At 42.9% G+C, this 19,208-nt stretch overlaps 1 protein-coding gene across 2 annotated transcripts; it reads right to left on the bottom strand.

The window, feature by feature from the left end:
- Window positions 1-12,542: 12,542 nt before the first annotated feature.
- Window positions 12,543-18,027, bottom strand: LOC147443600 (pentatricopeptide repeat-containing protein At5g39350-like). 2 transcript variants are annotated; one of them, XM_086526396.1, is made up of 2 exons: window positions 17,240-17,378; window positions 12,543-17,154 (listed from the first exon to the last, which is right to left on the bottom strand). In XM_086526396.1, exon 2 carries the CDS (start codon window positions 17,051-17,053, stop codon window positions 13,721-13,723), a length of 3,333 nt encoding a protein of 1,110 aa, XP_086382522.1. In that variant the 5' UTR covers window positions 17,054-17,154; window positions 17,240-17,378; the 3' UTR covers window positions 12,543-13,720. The 2 variants fall into 2 exon arrangements, with proteins under 2 accessions (XP_086382522.1, XP_086382521.1); XM_086526395.1 differs by having other exon boundaries at window positions 12,543-18,027.
- Window positions 18,028-19,208: the final 1,181 nt, after the last annotated feature.

Here is a 19,208-nt window from a genome sequence, read left to right as displayed (position 1 = left end):
GTGAAGTAATGCTCTACTTAAGACTCATTAAATATCATACTTTACCCAATCTGGAGTCCCCTTTTGCCATTTGTAATAAAAGAATGCTAAATTTTGTAGAAAAGAAAGTGGGTACCTTACATATTATAAATGCCCTTCACAAGTGACGGTATTGTTTACATGGTGCAGAGTTTGAGATTGTGTTTAACTATGAGAGCATTAAATGGTTTACAACTCAAACAAAGATTTTAAGGTTAATAAGTCTTGTTATGTAGAATACTTCATGAATATGATTGTTCTTTACAACATCGTAAAGGTTGCTACACGTGGTAGCCAACATTTTAAGTCACTTGCCCGAAATATGCGCTCTTTCTTTCACAAAAATTAATTCTTAGCCTCTCTTTGAAGGAAGTATTAACACGATCTGTCAATAGTCAAGTGTCAAGTCACAAGGTTCTAGCATTGCATGACCCTTGTGCCTAAGAACTCCCACATGTGGAAGTCGGTATCAAAGTGGTCAATGGAACCAATTTATGCAAAGGCATCTCTCTTGCAATAGACCATATTCCCATCCAGACATTAATTTACTTGGTGATTGATGATCTATCTACTTGTACTTCATTTAGAAAAATACATTTCTTGATGAGATTCCTTGAATCTCTAGGTCATGCCTCACCCCTCCACCTTTGCTTGGTCAATCGACTAGCCATAACACCCCATCAAAGCCCTCACCTTCATCATCAACTCTTAATCCGTAGGATTGTCTATGCTATAGAAACACCCTTAGATTTATGCAAATTATCTTGATCTCCTCTAGCAGCTCCATGACTACTCAAAAAATATATTGGAGGCCCTCCACCCCATGTTGTTGGGCTTTCTTGAGGATGCCACATATTTTGGCAAAAATTTCAACCAAAGCACTGCCACACAAAACTTGTTTTTCCAATAGCTCTTGACCATCAGAAACTTAGTCACCACAACCACAAGCCTCCAAGTTGTAAGCTTAGACATTTGCTTGCTTCGCATTCACACACACACACACACACACACACACACACACACACACACACACACACACACACACACACACACACACACACACACACACACACACACACACACACACACACACACAAAGAGAGAGAGAGAGAGAGAGAGAGAGAGAGAGAGAGAGAGAGAGAGAGAGAGAGAGAGAGAGAGAGTTTCACGTGCACCTTCAATGCATGCAAACAGAGAGAAATCAAGAGACAATATTCTATGCATAGCTCATTTCAATGGAGCAAAAAGGAATGTGTAAGGATTCCAGTTATCTCTCATTAAAAGTGATAAAATCACAAGGTCTACCTCCAACAAGATAAGATATATGTTGATCAAGAGGAAAATAATATACTTAGGGAGTGGTCACACAACGAATAATTACCGATTACTTTTACAAATGATTTCTTGCATCTTGCCCAGGTCTTGGATGAGGGTGAGGGAGTTTTGTAGGTGTTGCTTTTGGCAAAGGAGGATGGGGTATAGCTCCAAATGGAGCCAAATAGAGGCTTTCTCAAAGAGGTAACCCTTATAGGAACAAATAGGGCGAGAGACAATGGACGGCTTATGGAGTTTAGGGATGAAGTAGATAGGACAAGGTTTAAGGGGTTTGTTAAGGTGGGAGAGGATAAAGTTACGCTCAATAGAGGGAAGAGCGGAGTAGAGGAGGGTGGCAGAGGAAAGAAGGGAAGCTAAGAAGGCAAAAGGAATGTTAAAGCAAGGTTCATAGGTGGAGCAATCATTGAGATGCGAGAGGGCATCTTTCTCATACCAATCTAATGGTAAGACTACTACACCAAGGTTTTTGTCAACAAAAATTATGATTGTTGAAGGGTCCAATTAGAGGTTGGATAAAGATTCAATGACAAAACACGGTCGCTTTGAGATGGGGAAATTTGAAGCATTCAGAATGAGGTTAAAGTTATACCACTTAGTGGACAAAATTTGGATGAGAGAGGGATTTATTAGAGGTGGTTTCCAAAGGGGGTTGGGCTCCTTAAAAGGAGAGGGGGAGGAGGGTTTAAGGTCTTTGAAGAATTTAAGGTTGAGATTTCTTGATAAGTTGTAGTGTGATTTGAAAAGTAAGAGAGGGGTAGGGTTTAGAGGGGGAGGGATGTATTTTAAGCCTAAGACCAAGCATCACCTTTCACACACACACACACACACACACACACACACACACACACACACACACACACACACACACACACACACACACACACACACACACAGGTCAAGGTGCCAATTGTGAATCTTAAAGCTAGAAATATTCTGCTCCAAGGTTGAAACTTGACATTTGCCAAAGCGCAAGAGCTTGTAGTCGCTTGCGGCTTTGTGAGTGGGAGCCACAAATTCTCCTTGATCTTCCTTTGTGAGGTGGGGGCTCGAATAGGCTTTTGAAATCCATAGATATGGGAGGAGGGGGGGTTTGGAGAAGTAGAGGTGTGCCCAAGTGTATGGGTGGCTAAACCCTAATCCTTCCTCCCTTTGTTTTTTCCTTAGTGATTTTCCTTTAGGTGGTATGGGAGTGGCCCTTATTGTTTGAGTGTGGGTAAGGGTGGTTGAGGATCTTTTGTGATGGAATTGTAGAGGAGGAGCCGAGGGAGGCAGGTGCAGGATTGAGGGTTTTAAGAGGGTACAATGGATAGATGGGGGTGTTGGGCGAAGGAGAAAATTTAGGTCTTTTAGACAAGACTTGCCTTGCAAATGGGTGTATAAGAAGAAGTACATGGCACAAGATTTCAAGCCTCAGTATAAAGCTAGATTGGTTGCTAAGTGTTTCAAGCAAAAGAAAGGCATGCATTTTGATGAGATTTTCTCTCTAGTAGTCAAGAGGACTACATTGCATCTTGTGCTTGGACTAGTAGCCACTGAGGACATAGAACTTGTTCAGATGGACGTGTAGACGACTTTCCTTCACGAGGATCTTGATGAGACTGTCTACATGAAGCAGCCACAGGGTCTTGAAGTCAAGCCTAAAAAGCCTACAAGGGCGGCAAAACTTGTGTGTCGATTATGTAACATTGTATGGACTAAAGCAGGGCTCAAGATAATGGTACATGAAGTTTGAAAAGTACATGTAGTCCTAAGGGTATGAAAGGTGTCAGGAAGACGCTGCTTGTATACAAGAAAGTTAAACTATGGTTCACTTATCATCTTGATACTCTACGTTGATGATATGCTCATTTCTGGGAAGTCCAAAGATGAGATTGACATCTTGAAGAGGTCACTTAGCATGCTGTTTTCTATGAAGGATTTGAGAGATGCAAGTCACTTTCTTGGTATGTGTATCAAGAGGGATAGAAAACGTGGAATACTGGCATTGTCTCAAGAAACATATATCCACAAGGTCTTGCAAAGTTTTAATATGTAGGGGGGAAGGCTACATTGAGTACCCCAATGCAAGCGTATGAAAAACTTAACAAGAATGATGCTCCCAAATTTGATGATGACAAAATAGAAATGGCCAAAGTGCAATATTCTTCAGCAGTTTGGTAGTCTTATTATGTATGCCATGGGCCAGACATTGCTTTTGTAGTGGGAGGGCTTAGCAAATTTATGGAAAATCCTAGCAGAGAGCACTGGGAAGTGGTGAAGCACATCTTGAGATATTTGAAAGGTACGACAGACAAGTGCTTACGCTTTGAAAACCATGATACATCCATTGTGGGTTACACATATGCGGATTATGTAGGTTGTGTGGATAGTCAAAGATCCACACAACTAGCTATGTGTTTCTATTTGCTAGAGGGGTTGTGTCATGGAGATCATGTCTCCAGAATCGTACGTCATCTTTCACCACAGAGGAAGAGTATGTGGCAATTTTTGATGCTAGCAAGGAAGTTGTGTGGTTAGCTTGCCTAGTGGGAGATCTTGGCATTACTCAAACTCCAGTGTTGCATTGTGATAGTCAGAGTGCGATTGAACTAGCAAAAAACCCCGTGTTTCATTCCAAGTTGAAACACATAGAAGTCCGTTATCATGTGATACGACCTATTGGCTAGCAAGCGCATTGAGCTAGTCAAGGTCCATATGGATGACAATCCTGGAGATGCTCTCACCAAGAGCCTATCCTCAGAGTGGTTTGCACATTGGATGGAGATGATGGGTGTAAGGTGAAGACACTTGGATAGATGTATATACACACATAGGCCACTTGGGCCATTTTGGCCTTCGAGTGGGAGATTGTTAGGGTTTAGGCCAACTGGCGAGACACCCATCACACTGACTGTACTAATCTTATCTATTCTTTTGATCATATAGAAGAATGAGTAGAGAGGTAATTTTGAATCCTCAATGAGACCTCCACCCACATCGTGCTCGTGTTTGTTCTTCTTCTCCCTCACACTCCACATGGACCACGTACTCTTCACAGGTTAGAACGGATGATGGATGATGAGGCACTTTGCTTGGTCATAGACGGACGAGTAGCTGTAGCACACTGCTTTCTTGCATACAATTTTGCAAAGGAGAATGCGAGATGATGCAAGATTTGCTTGTGAGAGTCAAAGAAAGGAGCCGAAAATCAAATTGGAAAATACATGGCGAGGAGAGCCCTATAGACAGTTTGAGGAGGTTGTTTGTGAAGGCAGCGTAGGGATTGACACCCTTCTTTATGTTAAGAATAGATGGTGAATCACAATGGCACACAATTAATCTTGGACGGAGAGAGAGAGAGAGAGAGAGAGAGAGAGAGAGAGAGAGAGAGAGAGAGAGAGAGAGAGAGAGAGAGAGAGAGAGAGCAAACACAAGAGACACAAGAAGGCGGAGTTTCTTTCCTAAAAGCATTTGCCCACAAGATGAGCGTCCTCGAAGGGTATTTCTTTGATATTGCAAATGATGGCCGATACAAGTTGTCGTCACAAGAAATTTGGAGGCCTTGATCATCTTCACAAATGCTCAAAGAGAGAGATCTCCCAAAATGATGACCGGTGTACAAATGCCCCCAAAAGGTCTTTATATAGGTACTAGCCTAGCTTTTTGGGTGTCCTTGACCCTTGGCTTTTCACTCTATCATGGTTGATAATTAAACCCTGTTTAACCTTAGAAAACAAGTTGCACTAGCTCTTCCTTCGCTTTAATAGCACCTTCGTTCCTACGACATAAAGATAAAGCTAGCCCCCCGTAATGGCAAGCACCATCCTAGCAAGCGAAGGGATTTACGGGGGGAAAGCCCGAGCGGCTAATTAAAGATAAGCAAAAGCTATTTGGGAATTAAAGAACAATAATTGCAATCCATTTAGTCACCAAAATAGTGTGATGATCAAGAGTGATGAGATAAGACATCATAGGGATTTTTTCTCATTGTAGTAGACTACGTTATACAATCTTGTAATCGAGATCGCCATGATATGGCACCTCCAGCCAATGTAAAGACATAGCCTGATGTAGATCTCCTCTTATCCAAGTCTCCTGCATAATCTGAGTCAGTGTATCCTCTGACACTCAAATCCTGACTACCATAGCATATGCGCATTGTTCAACCTTTGGCCTTTCATTTTTCCTGACCTTTGGCTTTTCAATTGTTCAATCCCTTGGTTTATAAAAGAAGGACGCAAGGGCGCTCCACTTTTAGGACCGATTTGTGTTATGCGCCTCACTTTTAAGGATGATTTGTGACATGCCCCCTAATTGAGAAAATTGTAATCGTCCTCGATTACATCCGCAAAACAAAACAAGGGTAACACCACAATATTAGATGTCTATGATACACTAGAATCAATCAAATTTCTATCCAGCCATCTCATTTTCATCAAAAATTTTGATATCTTGAAGTAGCAATATTAACCATCACGTCAAGATCTCACCGATCTTCAAAAGATGTTTTGATTCACAATAAGCAGATACCTAGTTTATCAGATGTCTCTGATAAATTAGCACACCATCAACATAGAATGCTACATTCATTCCATCCAATCATTATCAATCAAATAATAATACATCAATCAAAATGAGAGAGTAAATAATTCTTGTTGCAACTTTCATCAAAATACGTAGTGATGTCAAAGTGCTGTAAGCTCAACACCCTTGAAAGGATAATAACTAATTACTAAAAACCACTATCAATCATTTGTGTTGATCTATGACAAGAGAGTGTAGTTCTCCTCTATGCAGCATGTCTTGCACCAGACTCAGTCGCTGAATCATTGGTGGCAATGTAGGAGCCAATCCAAAAGCCTCAAGGTAAAGCTTTGATAATTGAAAGGTATCTGCCAAGTCCTTCTCCTCCATCCATTTGGCATCCCAAGACCGGATAATTTTGAAACTTGACCAAATATTTTTGGATTACCTTTCCTTCAATCTTTCTTTCCTTGTGTGCCAGTACCTATTTGGGCTAAAGGTATTTCCTCAACTTCAAGTTGCTTGTTAGCAATCATATCCTCTCGTATTTGTCATTTAAAAATACATAGAAGACTCGCATGAAAAGCATTGTGAGTCTTCCAATGATCTGTCAACTTCAATTTGAAAGCAACATCACTAATTTGCTCATCGATCTAGAAAGGACCATAGTATCGCATATTCAACTTTGGATAGAGCCTCTCTTTGTGATTTTTCTTTCTGAGGTGTGCTTTCTCAAACTTGAGTAGCACGCAATAATTCTCTTTAAGCTGCATGTCTCTATGATGGTTATCACTACCTCCTTGTGTTTTTCTTTAAACTTTTGCAAAATCTCCTTTTTCTTGGAAAATGAGGTATCAAGATCCTCCACAAAGTGATCTACCTCAAATATGTTATCTTTGGTACATAAGATAGGTAGAAGCTTTTGCCACCTTCAACAATCTCAAATGGGCCTTCCCCATCGATGTATGGACTGTGTTGTTATAGGCAAACTCCACCAATGGTAGATATCCGTCCCACAACAATTTGTGGTTTGAAACATAACACAACTAAAGTTGTGATCTCTGGGTACCCATCACCTTGTGAATGAAAAGAAGAAGAAAACTTCAATGTACTCCTCAAATTCTCACATAAAGCTCGCCAAAAATCCAAATTGGTCATCTTGGGATCTCTATCAGCAAACAATAGAAGAAGGCATGCCATGGTATTTAAAGATATAAGTAATGAACAAATTTGCTTTATGATCTGCTTTAATCATCTTCTTTACATGGATAAAATGAGCCTGCTTACTGAACCTATCAACAACAATCCATATGCCATCATGCCCACCCTGCGTCTTCAAAAAATAAAAAATAAAGTACATAGCAATACTTTTCCATGGTCGATTTGGACTCTGCAAAGGTAGCAGCAGTCTTTGTGTTTTATGTCTATCATACTTTACTTTTTGGCATTCCAAGCACGTATGCACAAAAGTGTTCATATCTGCCTTGAGTTGAGGCCAAAAGAAGTAAGTCTTTATTGCTTTTAATACAACCTCAATCCCATGATGCCCTGAAAAAGGTGGATTATCACATTCAATCAGCACATTCTGTTTACTTGTGTGACACACATCTTAGCTATCTTCATTAAAAAATCCTTGTTTAAGAGCATATCCTAGAATAGCCTTACCATCATGTAAGCTGTCGTGAACGCTCTAAAAATTGGGATTTGTAGCATACTATTTTTGCATGTCATCCAATTCATGAGATGAAAAATAGCAGTGACTACTGCTACTGAAATTTGCATTTTGCGAGAGAAGGCATCTGCAACCACATTATTCTTTCCCTCTATAAGATCCTTCCCTTTGGCATCGTTCTCAAGCTCTACTTCTTCATTGTTCTCCTTTTCACTTTCGTAAGAGGTAGACTTTGGACCATCATGCTCTACTACTATGGGAAGGATCGGATTGTTTGTAGAAGAACTATTGATTCAACTCTGATTCCACTGAAACCTTTTTGTGCGTTAAGAATAGATGATGAATCACAATAGCAGACACTTCAACTTGGATGGAGAGAGAGAGAGAGAGAGAGAGAGAGAGAGAGAGAGAGAGAGAGAGAGAGAGAGAGAGAGAGAGAGAGAGAGAGAGAGACGGGATGGTGGAGTTCCTTCCCTAGAAGCGTTGTCTCTCAAGAAGAGCACCCTGAAGAGTATTTCTTTTATATTGCAAACGATGGCCAATACAAGTTGTTGTCACAAGAAAGCTCAAAGCCTTGGCTGTCTTCACAAATGCTCAAAGAGAGAAATCGGCCAAAAATTGATGATCCCTACAAATGTCCCCAAGAGGTATTTAAGGGCGCTCCACTTATAGGGCTGATTTGTGACAAGGATCTAGGGAAAAGGAGGAAGGACATCAGCAGTGTGGTGATGGAATCTCACTAAGGAGGAAGCGGAGCCCATCATCCTCATGTCAAAGAAGACACAGAAGAGTTCATGTAAACACCAAATAGACAGCCCCAGGGTTGACGTCATATTTACTACTAAAGATTGTGGCTCGACAATAACATATTTGACAATGCCACCTCGATGGTAATAAGATGCTCATTATTATCCACCATTGTATACTCGAAATGATGAATTGAATGATTACTCATCATTGAGAAAAAAGTTGCAACAAAGAAAACCACCAGAAACACCAACCAACATCCAAGCAAGGGACTCCTCAATTATACAGATTTGTAAAAGTTCGACAATTTTGTAATCAACTAATCAAAGAGCGACAGTCAGCTAAGTTATAGCAATATAAAGTTCAAGCCTCGCATTGTACCAATGGTCATATATATGTGAAGGTCAACAAGGTGAAAATTTGCTATGGCCTACGTAAGGCTATTGAGAAGAATTTCATGATAATTCTTTGTAAGAGAGAAAAATAGAAAGTGACACTAGTATTTTAAAACATGTGGTATCACAATAAAATATTATATTTTTTTTGGGAAAAAAGTGTAACAATGAAATATTTAGAATACAATATATTCCAAAAGCATAAAAAATAATGGTTGAAAAACTCTTGAAAGCATTGTAAGAAATTGAAGAAAAAAACAAAGTGAAAGAGGATGAGAAAGATTGTGTTTGACACAATACTCAATGTCCCTCTTTAAAAAGAGAGGTACACAAATGTCAACACCCTCTCAAAAAGGCCTAAAAGAAATAATAATAAAAACTTTATTATCATTAGCTTACCATGTGGCACTAATTCGCAAGTTTTATCCAATGGTCTAGAGATGCACCCAAAATCCAACTCTTTACTAAGGACTTAAGGACTGCTTATGTAGTTCAACAAGGTGAAAATTCACTATGGTCAACATAAGGCTATTGACAAGAATTATGCAGATGAGGCAATCATGTGCGTGAAGAGGCCCTGGCGGTTCAGGCTATGCAAAATTTCCTGTACCCAATGCCTCATGTGCACAACCTTTCAAGTTCTCCTCTTCCCTTGGGTTGCGAGCATTAGCAACCGTTGCCTCTTTGCTCCGCCTGTGGAAGTTGATGGCTGTATTATGGAAGTGCTCCATCGTGTCATGTAGCCAAGTGGAGTAGAATCAACATGCATCACATGGTTTGCACACGGCGTAGATGGCGTTGTCAGCGCCACAGGGTGACGTTTGTGTTGTTCGCGAAAGGGGGCGACCGCCAAATGGAAACCACATTGGTTTCAAGTGTTGGGGTAAAGACGTTGTGCCTTTGTCAGACGTCGGACGTGCGGTGTTCGGCTGTCCATTGACCATACCCCTTATTAGTTGTATGTGCTGAGGCGGGCAAGTGAAAATTGAATGTGCATAGCTAAGAAAAAGCAAGAGGCACTAAACATTTTTTATGAGAACACACAAGCGTTCTGTGTGTGAGCATTGGCGAGTAAGCCCGAGAATTCCTCGGTATCAGCTTGGCCTGACACCATCGACATCGGCTCGGATTGGTGGAGAGCGAGAGATAGATTGGGCATCTCTCTGGTTCCCAATTATCGGCATCAACGTCTGGCTCCTGTATCAATGAGCCAGGCTCTTAGACTTGGCATTGTTTCGGCTTCAACTATCGACGGCTATGGCATCGAAGAGCACTTTCGTCCGGCGGCAAAAAACGCCATCAACCATATTTTTTCGGTTTTGACATGGTGAGAGCGATTTTGCTCTCCTCCAGCCTCTCCATCGGCTCTCCTCTCATGCTCATCCGAAGCGGTTTTGCTTCGACAGTTCCTCCTTGGAATCTCAACCTCGATTTAGTGATTTCGGCTTCGACCATTCTCTATTTTCTTGTTTTGACAACACACTTTAGACACATACGGCACCAACATACTATTTGGAGTGGAAATCCCACGAGTAAGTTTGGCTCTTGGATTGCGTTTACGACCACATGGTAGGTTGTTCTATGTGTCTAGTTTTCGGTTGATGAAGTTTCCGATCGGCAAGATTGTACGTCAGATTCCAGGCGTTTTGCTCACAGGTTGCGCATCCTTTTCTAGTGCATCACAGGTTACATGCTCATGTATGACTGTGTGAGTCACTCTAGAGAGTATTTTTTAGTACGATTTTTTGCAATTTAATGCTATGTATATGCTCGTGTAGCTGTAAACAGTCACACGCTTTACAGGCTCTACAAGTTTTTGGACCGTTGTCGTATGGGATGCGTTTTGAGCACTGTGTTTGCTCATTACTTGCGTATATGGTTATGTGCTTTATGCTCGGTTGAGCTGTTTGTGTCAGATTTGGCTTACTTAGTTTAGTGACGCTGTTTATGCCTGTAGATTGTAGAGCTGTTTTATGTATATATGAGCATCGGTTTTTATATAGTTGATCATGGTTTTCATGATCGTATAGTGATCGAGTGATTTCCCATTTTGTTATCATTTTGATATGGTTTATGGTTGAGACGTTGCTTGAATTTTTTGCTCGGCTTTCAGGGGAGACTTTGACAGTTTTCTCTCAGAAATTCTCACTATAGTTTGATTTCTTGGCATCCATATAGCAGATATGTGTTACAACTCAGAGCCTACAGACATGACTCGTGAGAGATGGAGGTTTCGTTCATGCCGATACTTGCGATATTGGGATTGTGATTACACAGCACATTAGACGTATGAGGCAACGACAATGATGTATGCGAGATGCAGAGACAGTTTTGACACATGTTAGAGCGGTGGCTTCATATGCGAGTGACGGTGATGTCATGTTTACCTTTAGCGTTTCTTTTGCTTGCTTGTCTTCGAGAGGTGACATTTCTCCCCGTTGGTTGCTAGATGAGGATGCAGTTTTCCATGTCACACCACATCGTGAGTGGCTTAGCACTTTCTCGAAAGGGAGCTTTGGTTGTGTATACTTGATCGATGGTTCGACGCTTGACATTGCAGGTGCGGAAGATGTATGCTTGTTATTACTTAGTGCTGCATCCTATACGCTACGACATGTGCGCTATGTTCTTCAGCTAAGACATAGTTTGATCTTGGTGAGACACCTGATCACAAGTGATTGCTAGGGGAGCTCGTAGTGGCTTGGTATATTCTATACATGTATCTGAGGAACGAGGCGACATAGTCTAACTTTTATTGTTTGCATGTGATGAGGGAGAGACGAGACGTGTCTTCTTCTCTAGTGAGCTCCAGTATGCTCAGGAGACAGAACATTTAGCTCGACAGGATATATCAGTGGAATCTGTAGAGACAGAGGTAGAGCAGTAGTACTCTAGCGAGACACACGTGTTGTTAGAGTCTGTAGAGACAGAGGTAGAGCGACAGTGCTCTAATGAGTCACAACACATGTGATCAGAGTTTGTGCACAGAGGTAGAGTAGGTCTGCTTGCTAGAGACACATGTCAACAGAGTTTGTGCAGACAGAGGTGGAGTAGGTCTGCTCTCTAGAGACACAAGCAGAGATTAGAGACTTTGTGTTCTTTGATATGCTCATGCTAAAAACTGATGAGTTGATATCAGGACACATAGTTCCGCCTATGGATAAAAAGGACGTAGCCATCCCTTTGTCGACGACGATGCATCCATACGTGATGAGTGGTATTGATGATGCAATGCATGCAAATAGCACACTGGAGGCTAGTACAAACATGTTTGCACATATTTCATCAAGCATTTGTAGCAGGGATTGTCAGTCGTATGATGATTAACATTAGCATGATGCATTGTGGAGCTATGCTAACCATACAAAGTTGTTTGAGATTTACATGCAAGCTCTCGCACGCTCGCCTATCACTAGAGTCAATACGATTGCATATAGATCGATTGAGGGAGCCAATGGACATAAGTTGAGAGAGTCTTACTTATTTTCTTGTACATACTAGTAGTTTAGCTAGTGGCACTTACTTGTCGACACATTTACAATTAGGTGAAAGGTGGTTGGGGTAAAAGTGTTTTGTTTTTGCTTTGGATTGGGCGTCCGATATCCGCCCGTCCTTTGACCATATCTCCTTATTAATTGTACATATATACACTAATAAGGAGCTCCTCTCTTGTTTGAAGTGTGCTCCATCCACATAGTGCACTTCTCCTCTCCTTCTCCCCTTCTCGTACGCACATGCACACTTATCCGCATACACGCACTCTATAACAAGCACGAGTTAGATTAACTAACCCCCCCCCCCCCCCCCCCCCCCCCCCCCCCCAAAAAAAAAAAAAACACAGAATGCGCACTCAAGAATGCATACTCATCGTGAATATGAATGATGAGTCTCCTTTCCATGATTCAGTGATCTTTTGTATGCTCCAGCCAATCAAAAAATTGTGCATTTTTTAGAAATAACCTCCCCGTTTTCATTAGCAAAAACGGAAGGCATCAATGAGCCACTTGTCAAACTGGGCAAGCAAGAGGCGGGCCTTGCTTAGCCTATATTCGCTGAACGAAAAGGAGAAGCTGGCTGGAGGGCGGGCAAACACCCTCGGCCAAGTTTTCATACTCCATGGCCATCTGCAAATAGGCGCACGAAAAGGCAATTGACGGGTGCTGAGCCCTACTCTGCAACATGGAACGCGGAGGCTTTACCACCTACCCTGCCCTGATTCGCTGTGAGAATATTGCCTCTGATTTCACAAACTTGTGTGTGATACTCCAAAAACCAGAATGAGGCGGATGTCCCAGTGTGACAGGGGCCTAAGGCCTCACCTCTTTGGGGCAAACCAAAAATGAAACGGGCCCCCCTTGCTACTACTTGATATCTGAAGTAGAAGAAGAATATGACATCGCTATGTGCCAATCCTTCCACTGCGACGGTTCTTAACAGAATCTGCCAGAGTGTTTCTGCTCTTCTTAGAAGAAATCTGAGATTAGAGTGAGAGGGTATCCGCTTCTTAGAGAAAGTTTTTGCGGAGAACTTCTTTCCAGTTCATGGAGGAGGATCTCCTTTTGTTCTCCAAGTACTCCAGTCTATGGAGAATGGGGACATAGAGTTTTGCTCTACAAGGAGCCTTGTGCAAACATTGCTTTTGAGCGACTGATGTGTTCTGAGTCACGAAGAAACACGTAACCTTTGCATACCTACTTTTCAAAACAGCGCTTACAGCATCTGCTCATGGTGAATTGCTCTTATTAGGCTTTCATAGAAATCACTTCAGAGAACGTTTCCTCCGGAAGTAAAATTGCAGCTTAATCAAACATGGTAATCAGCTTGTTGAGTTCTATACTTTTATGATCATTCTAAAAGTTGTACTGACATCACCCAATGCACTTTCATGGGGGCGATAGACTGGTCCAGATTCATGATGTTAAGAAACGTGTTTGGATTGTAAGCTTACAAACAACATGCCCTCACCTACTACTTGTGTAGCATGACGTTTCTATTGCCACTCATCATGTTGACGTCGCTACACATAAAGGCTTCATTCTTGTGACAGTATTTAATGCATGGATAACTCATTAAAAGACTCTTCCCCAGCATAAATATTGGAGATTGTGATGTATGCTTTAGCATCCTTGGGTTGCAGGTGCATTGCCTGATCAAAGACCCAGTTTCCGAGCCCCACATTACGATGATTTTGGCACACTCCTAGCATATTCGACCAGATGGATAAAGTTGGCTGGACCAGCCCATCTGACAACAAATCCTTTACCTTGGCAAAATCGCCTGCGCGACCAAGAAGGTCAATCAACCCCTTGAAATGCTCCATGTTTGGGATGATGCCATGATTCTTAGACATGGACTCAAACTGTTCTATCCCTCCATCCACATCCCCAGCATGACTACAGCTGGACAGAAGCAAGAGTGCAGTGACTCTGTTTGCAATGATATTGGAAAAATGCATTTGCTCAAATGTTTGCATGCTGGTTCTGTGGTCTCCACTCCGCACATAACAATTAATAATGGCATTCCATGTTGCCACATCAGGCTCACCTATTGAGTCGAACATTGCCTGGCAATTCTCCATGGTTGCACAACTCCCATAGGCATACACAAGCATACTAGATAAATTACAAGAATAACCCCACCCTGCACAATCAATGAGGAAATGGACTTCTCTACACATCTCCACGTCTCCTGTCAGGCTGCAGGCTCGCAAAACACAAAACATTGTGAACTCAGTGATAGGCACACCCTCAGCTTTAAGGCGTTGGTAGAACAATAAGGCTTTCTCCCCTTGTCCGTGATCGATGTAGGTCGAAAGCATGGCATTCCAAGGCAAAATGCTATAATGAGGCAGTACATCAAAGGCATTCTCTGCTAGTGTTAAGCTCATACACTTTCCATACATGCCCACGACATTGCTGCAAATAGACGCATCCAAAGTAAAACCCTTAATCAAGCAGTCAGCATATAAGGCATGCCCAATTTCCACAGAGGTTTGTTTGACTGATTGGCCATCCTTAAGAGAGACGTCTTGCTTCTCAGCTAGCTCAGCACAAGCCTCAAAAGCAAGAACAAAAGTTTGCTCATCAGGGGCTATCCCCTCTTGATGTACAAGTCTGAACAATTGGAGAGCTTTCTCTGCTTGATGATGCTCAATGTATGCTGACAACAATGCGGTCCATGAGACAATGTCATGTTGCAACTGCCAATCGAACACGCCCTCTACATCTGCCATGCTCCCACAAGTGCTATACATAATAATAAGGGCACTACAGACCAACGGAATTGAGCCGAATCCCTTTTTCAATGCGTCCACATGGAGGGCTCTCCCAATCTCAAGAGGCAGAATGTGCGACGATCCTCTCACTGCAAACGTGGCTCCTCTGTTTCCCACAAGCATACAACACGCCTTAAGTGCAGCAACAAAAGTGCCCGGGTTTGGGAAAAAAGATTCTCGCTCCAAGTTCCTGAAGAGCTTCAAAACCTTTTCTCCATCACCTTGCTCGAGATAAGCAGAAAGCATCGCATTCCAAGCGACGGTGTCTGGCTGAGATAGCCCCAAAAACACATCCTCAGCTCCAACTATGTCCCCACACATGCTGTACAAGGTCAAGAGAGAACTACTGACAAAGATGTCTGAGCTAAAGCCATTCTTGAAGGCATCAACGTGAAGTGCCTGACCAATCAGCAATGCCACAACTAAGGCCGATTCCCCACCTGGGCCATTAGCCTCTCCTCTCTCTGCAATTGCAGAGCACCCTTGAATAGCCATTACGTAAGCCCACTTATTTGGGCTAACACCTTCCTCTTGCATGCGCTTAAAAAAGATTAAGGCCTTCTCACCTTCACCTTCTGCAACATACAATGAGAGCATTTCAGTCCAGAACAAACTGTCCCGATTGACAGGCCCACTAATAAGAGTCTCTGCGTCCACAAGACTCCCACATTGCTTATACATGCTAAGAAGAGCACAGATGACAAATGCATCTGAGAAAAAGCCTCTCCTTAAAGCATCATAGTGCAAAGATCGGCCAATCTCCAGAGCCATTGATGTAATAGGTCTGCCTCTCACGACTAGGGGTTTTTCATTTTCCGCTAGGATGGAACATGCTTGCACTGCAATGACCATGGTTCGTTCATCTGTTTGTACACCTTCCCCATGCATCTGCCTATACAAGCATATGGCCAGCTCTCCTTCACCATTCTCGACATAAGCTGAAAGCATCGCATTAGATGCTACAAGAGTGTGTTGCAAATGTCCAGCAAACACATTCTCTGCTTCCATTATTCTCCCACACGACCCATACATGCCAATAAGCGTGCTATTTACAAAACAATCTGCATCAAAGTTGTTACTCTTGGCATCATGATGGAGAGCCTTACCAATTGCCAAAGCTTTTATTTTAGTGATTTGCCCCTCAACATTGGAAGGTTCCTCCCTTCTTGCGAGTGAGCAGCATGCTTGAAGAGCGATCATGACAATCTTCTCATCTGGATGCACCCAATCCTGTTGCATCTGCCTGTATAATTGCAAGGTAGCTACTTCCTGGCCCAGTTCAAGATATGCATCTAGCATTAATGTCCAACTGACAACACTCTGCTCCACCATATCATTGAAGACATTATGAGCTCTTGTCAAGCATCCACATTTGCCATACATTCGCAAGAGGTTGTTCCCAAGAACAGCATTTGAACCAAAACCCATTCTACGAGCATCTGAGTGCAGTGCCTCGCCGATGGCAAGGCACATAATAGCAGTCTCATCTTTCTCTCCTAAGGTGCAACAAGCTGATACAACAGCCATATATGTCCGGCTGTTTGGATGAGGGCCCTCCTCTTGCATTTGCCTGTAAAGTTGTAAAGCCTTTTCTGCTTCACCTTGTTCAACATATACTGAAAGCATTGTGTTCCACAACACCACATCTTCCAGCATCTCTGAGTCTCCAAAGACGCTCTCTGCCTCTGCAATGCACATACATTTGCCATACATGTGAATAAGAGCACTGACCACAAAGGATTCTCTGTGAAGACCTTTTTCTCGGACATCTGCATGTATGGTCTTGCCTTGATCCAGGTGTGCTAGATGACCGCAGCCCTTGATCAAGATGGCATATATATATTTGTCCGGCTCCACACCATCTTCAAGCATTGCCTTAAATAAGCATAATGCCTGTTGCTCTCTTTGATGTTCAACGTACCCAGTAATAATGGCCTTCCATGAGAAAACGGTCTTCCGTGGTAACGCCAGGAACAACTGAACGGCCAAGTTGAACCCACCACATGAAAACAAAGTGCTTAGCAAGTAATCACCAAGAGAGCTCACAAATTCTTGGCCATAGAAAACAAGATGGGCATGGAGCCGCTTTGCAGAGAAGAGGGCGTTCATCTGATTGCATGCTTTCAAGTAGGACCAGTATATGTGCTGATGAGGTACAATGCCCTGAGCATACAAAAGCAGCAGGGAGTGCAATGCTCGATCGAAATGTCCTGCATTAATGAGGAACATGATCTCATAAAAAATCGAGGAAGAAGTAAAAGGAGAGAGAGCATCAGGGGCTGGGAGAGAAGCTACCCCTGAAGTTTGCAAATCATCCATTGAAAGAGTTGAATGAAAGGTATTGTTTGCAGGAAAAGCAGCAGGGACCAAACCCGCCGTCATGGTCTTCTGTGTGCATAAAGTAGTGAATGGCAAAGAGGATCCTCCCGGATCAAACACCGGCCTCCAGAGCGCAAGAGCGGGCGAAGCCGCGTTCCCATGGCAATAGCAGCAAGAAGCTGTTGCCAGGATCGCCATGCCAGCAACAACGACAACCTTCCAAATTCAAAGAGGGTGACCACAATTGACCAGGATCGCCATGCCAAGAACAACGACTCTATCTACAGGCTTCCAACTTCAAAAACAATTCGCCAGCTGACATCATCATTACTTGGTGGCTTGCTTGGTTTCTTCAGCCCAGAAGCAATCGCTTGGCATGATCTAGGCCATTGACAAGGAAACACGGCAAACACGTTGTCACTTAGAAGTTGAACCTATCGCACGATTGCCTTGCTTTTTTTTGTATCGTCTTTGTTGACTGTCAAGAGCTAGACGATGGTCCGCGCACAACAGCAAAAGAGAGTCCCGACTGCTCAGGTACAGCAAGGTGGCCTAGCTTGGTTGGTCGTCACTTGCTATGTGTACATTCTGCAGCTTGATTAGGCAACGTAGTGTCCTTGATCGCAGGCAACAGCCCGTTTGCGTGAAGGCCCTGCCTTATAAAATGTTCCTCTTGTGAGCAGTGAGAGCATATGTTCTTGGTGCAAGGTGAAGGTGTTGAGTCTGTGGTTGCCTCCTTCTTCCCTTTTGTGTTGGAGGAGCCACAAGTGTGGTCCATGCACAATGTTATTCGGACCCACTTATTCGAGAGCAATTTGGTCTTTTTCTTGAATATATTGGTTTGTGTCAGTTGGATGTTTTTACTTGGTAAGCCTAATCTGGTTTTTTTCTTTATTGAGCCTGCAGGTGGCCGCTTGGCATGATCTGGATCATTGCCTTCCACCCAAACCCCACGAGCAGGAGTCGTCTCAAGCTTACCACAAAATAAAGATCTTACGCAATCTTTTAATGATTTTCAACATGCAAGTAGAAGAGCGACCACGTTGAAATCTTGAGTGCCTATCCCTCGTTTCGGAGCCAACATCAATTGCTTCGATAAAGCGTTAGCAAAGCTGCGGAAGAGTGAGAAGTAGGATATGTTTCCCAAAAGCCTCCAATAATGTCGATGAAGGAGAAGGCCAAGATGAGAAACACTCATCCTCGAGCCTCACACACACAAGGAGAAGTTCAAGGTGCGGAGCTATAGAGCATAGCCTATGAGCCTAAAAAAAAGCAATACGAAGGCTAAGGTGAACTGCGTGAAGCAAACCCTCTGAGCCTGGGTTACCATACCATCACCCTCAATAATGAAGAAGGTTGCCTGCCACCTATCAAAAAAGGAGATGAAGAAGGCTGCCTATGGCCTATCAAGTGGTGATGAGAGGCTGAAAAGAGGAGACAACGAAGACTGCCTCCTGACCTATCAAAAGAGGAGACAAAAATGGATGTCTCTCGCCTAGTAAATGAGGAGATGTTCACAAAGATCCGTCAAGAGGACAAACTCCTCTAGACAACAAATCCCCGCATGCTCACAAAGAAGGCTGCCTATGGCCTATCAAGTGGTGATGAGAGTGGCTGAAAAGAGGAGACAACGAAGACTGCCTCCTGACCTATCAAAAGAGGAGACAAAGATGGATGTCTCTCGCCTAGTAAATGAGGAGATGTTCACAAAGATCCGTCAAGAGGACAAACTCCTCTAGACAACAAATCCCCGCATGCTCACAAAGAAGACCTGGACGAAGACCCACTCCAACCGAGTCACGGTGATGAAGATGGTGTAGGCACCCTCCCGCCTACGAAAAGAGGAGGTATGCAAACCCTAACAAAGACTGCATCCGACATGATCACGAAGATGAGAATGATGCATGCAGCTTATGAAGAGGGCTGTTGCCTCTCCAGATAAAGA

This window comes from Adiantum capillus-veneris, chromosome 13 (genome assembly GCF_014529385.1).
Source record: "Adiantum capillus-veneris isolate H3 chromosome 13, ASM1452938v2, whole genome shotgun sequence".
NCBI classification, from domain to species: domain Eukaryota; kingdom Viridiplantae; phylum Streptophyta; class Polypodiopsida; order Polypodiales; family Pteridaceae; genus Adiantum; species Adiantum capillus-veneris.
This window is presented reverse-complemented; position numbering and strand designations above follow the sequence as displayed.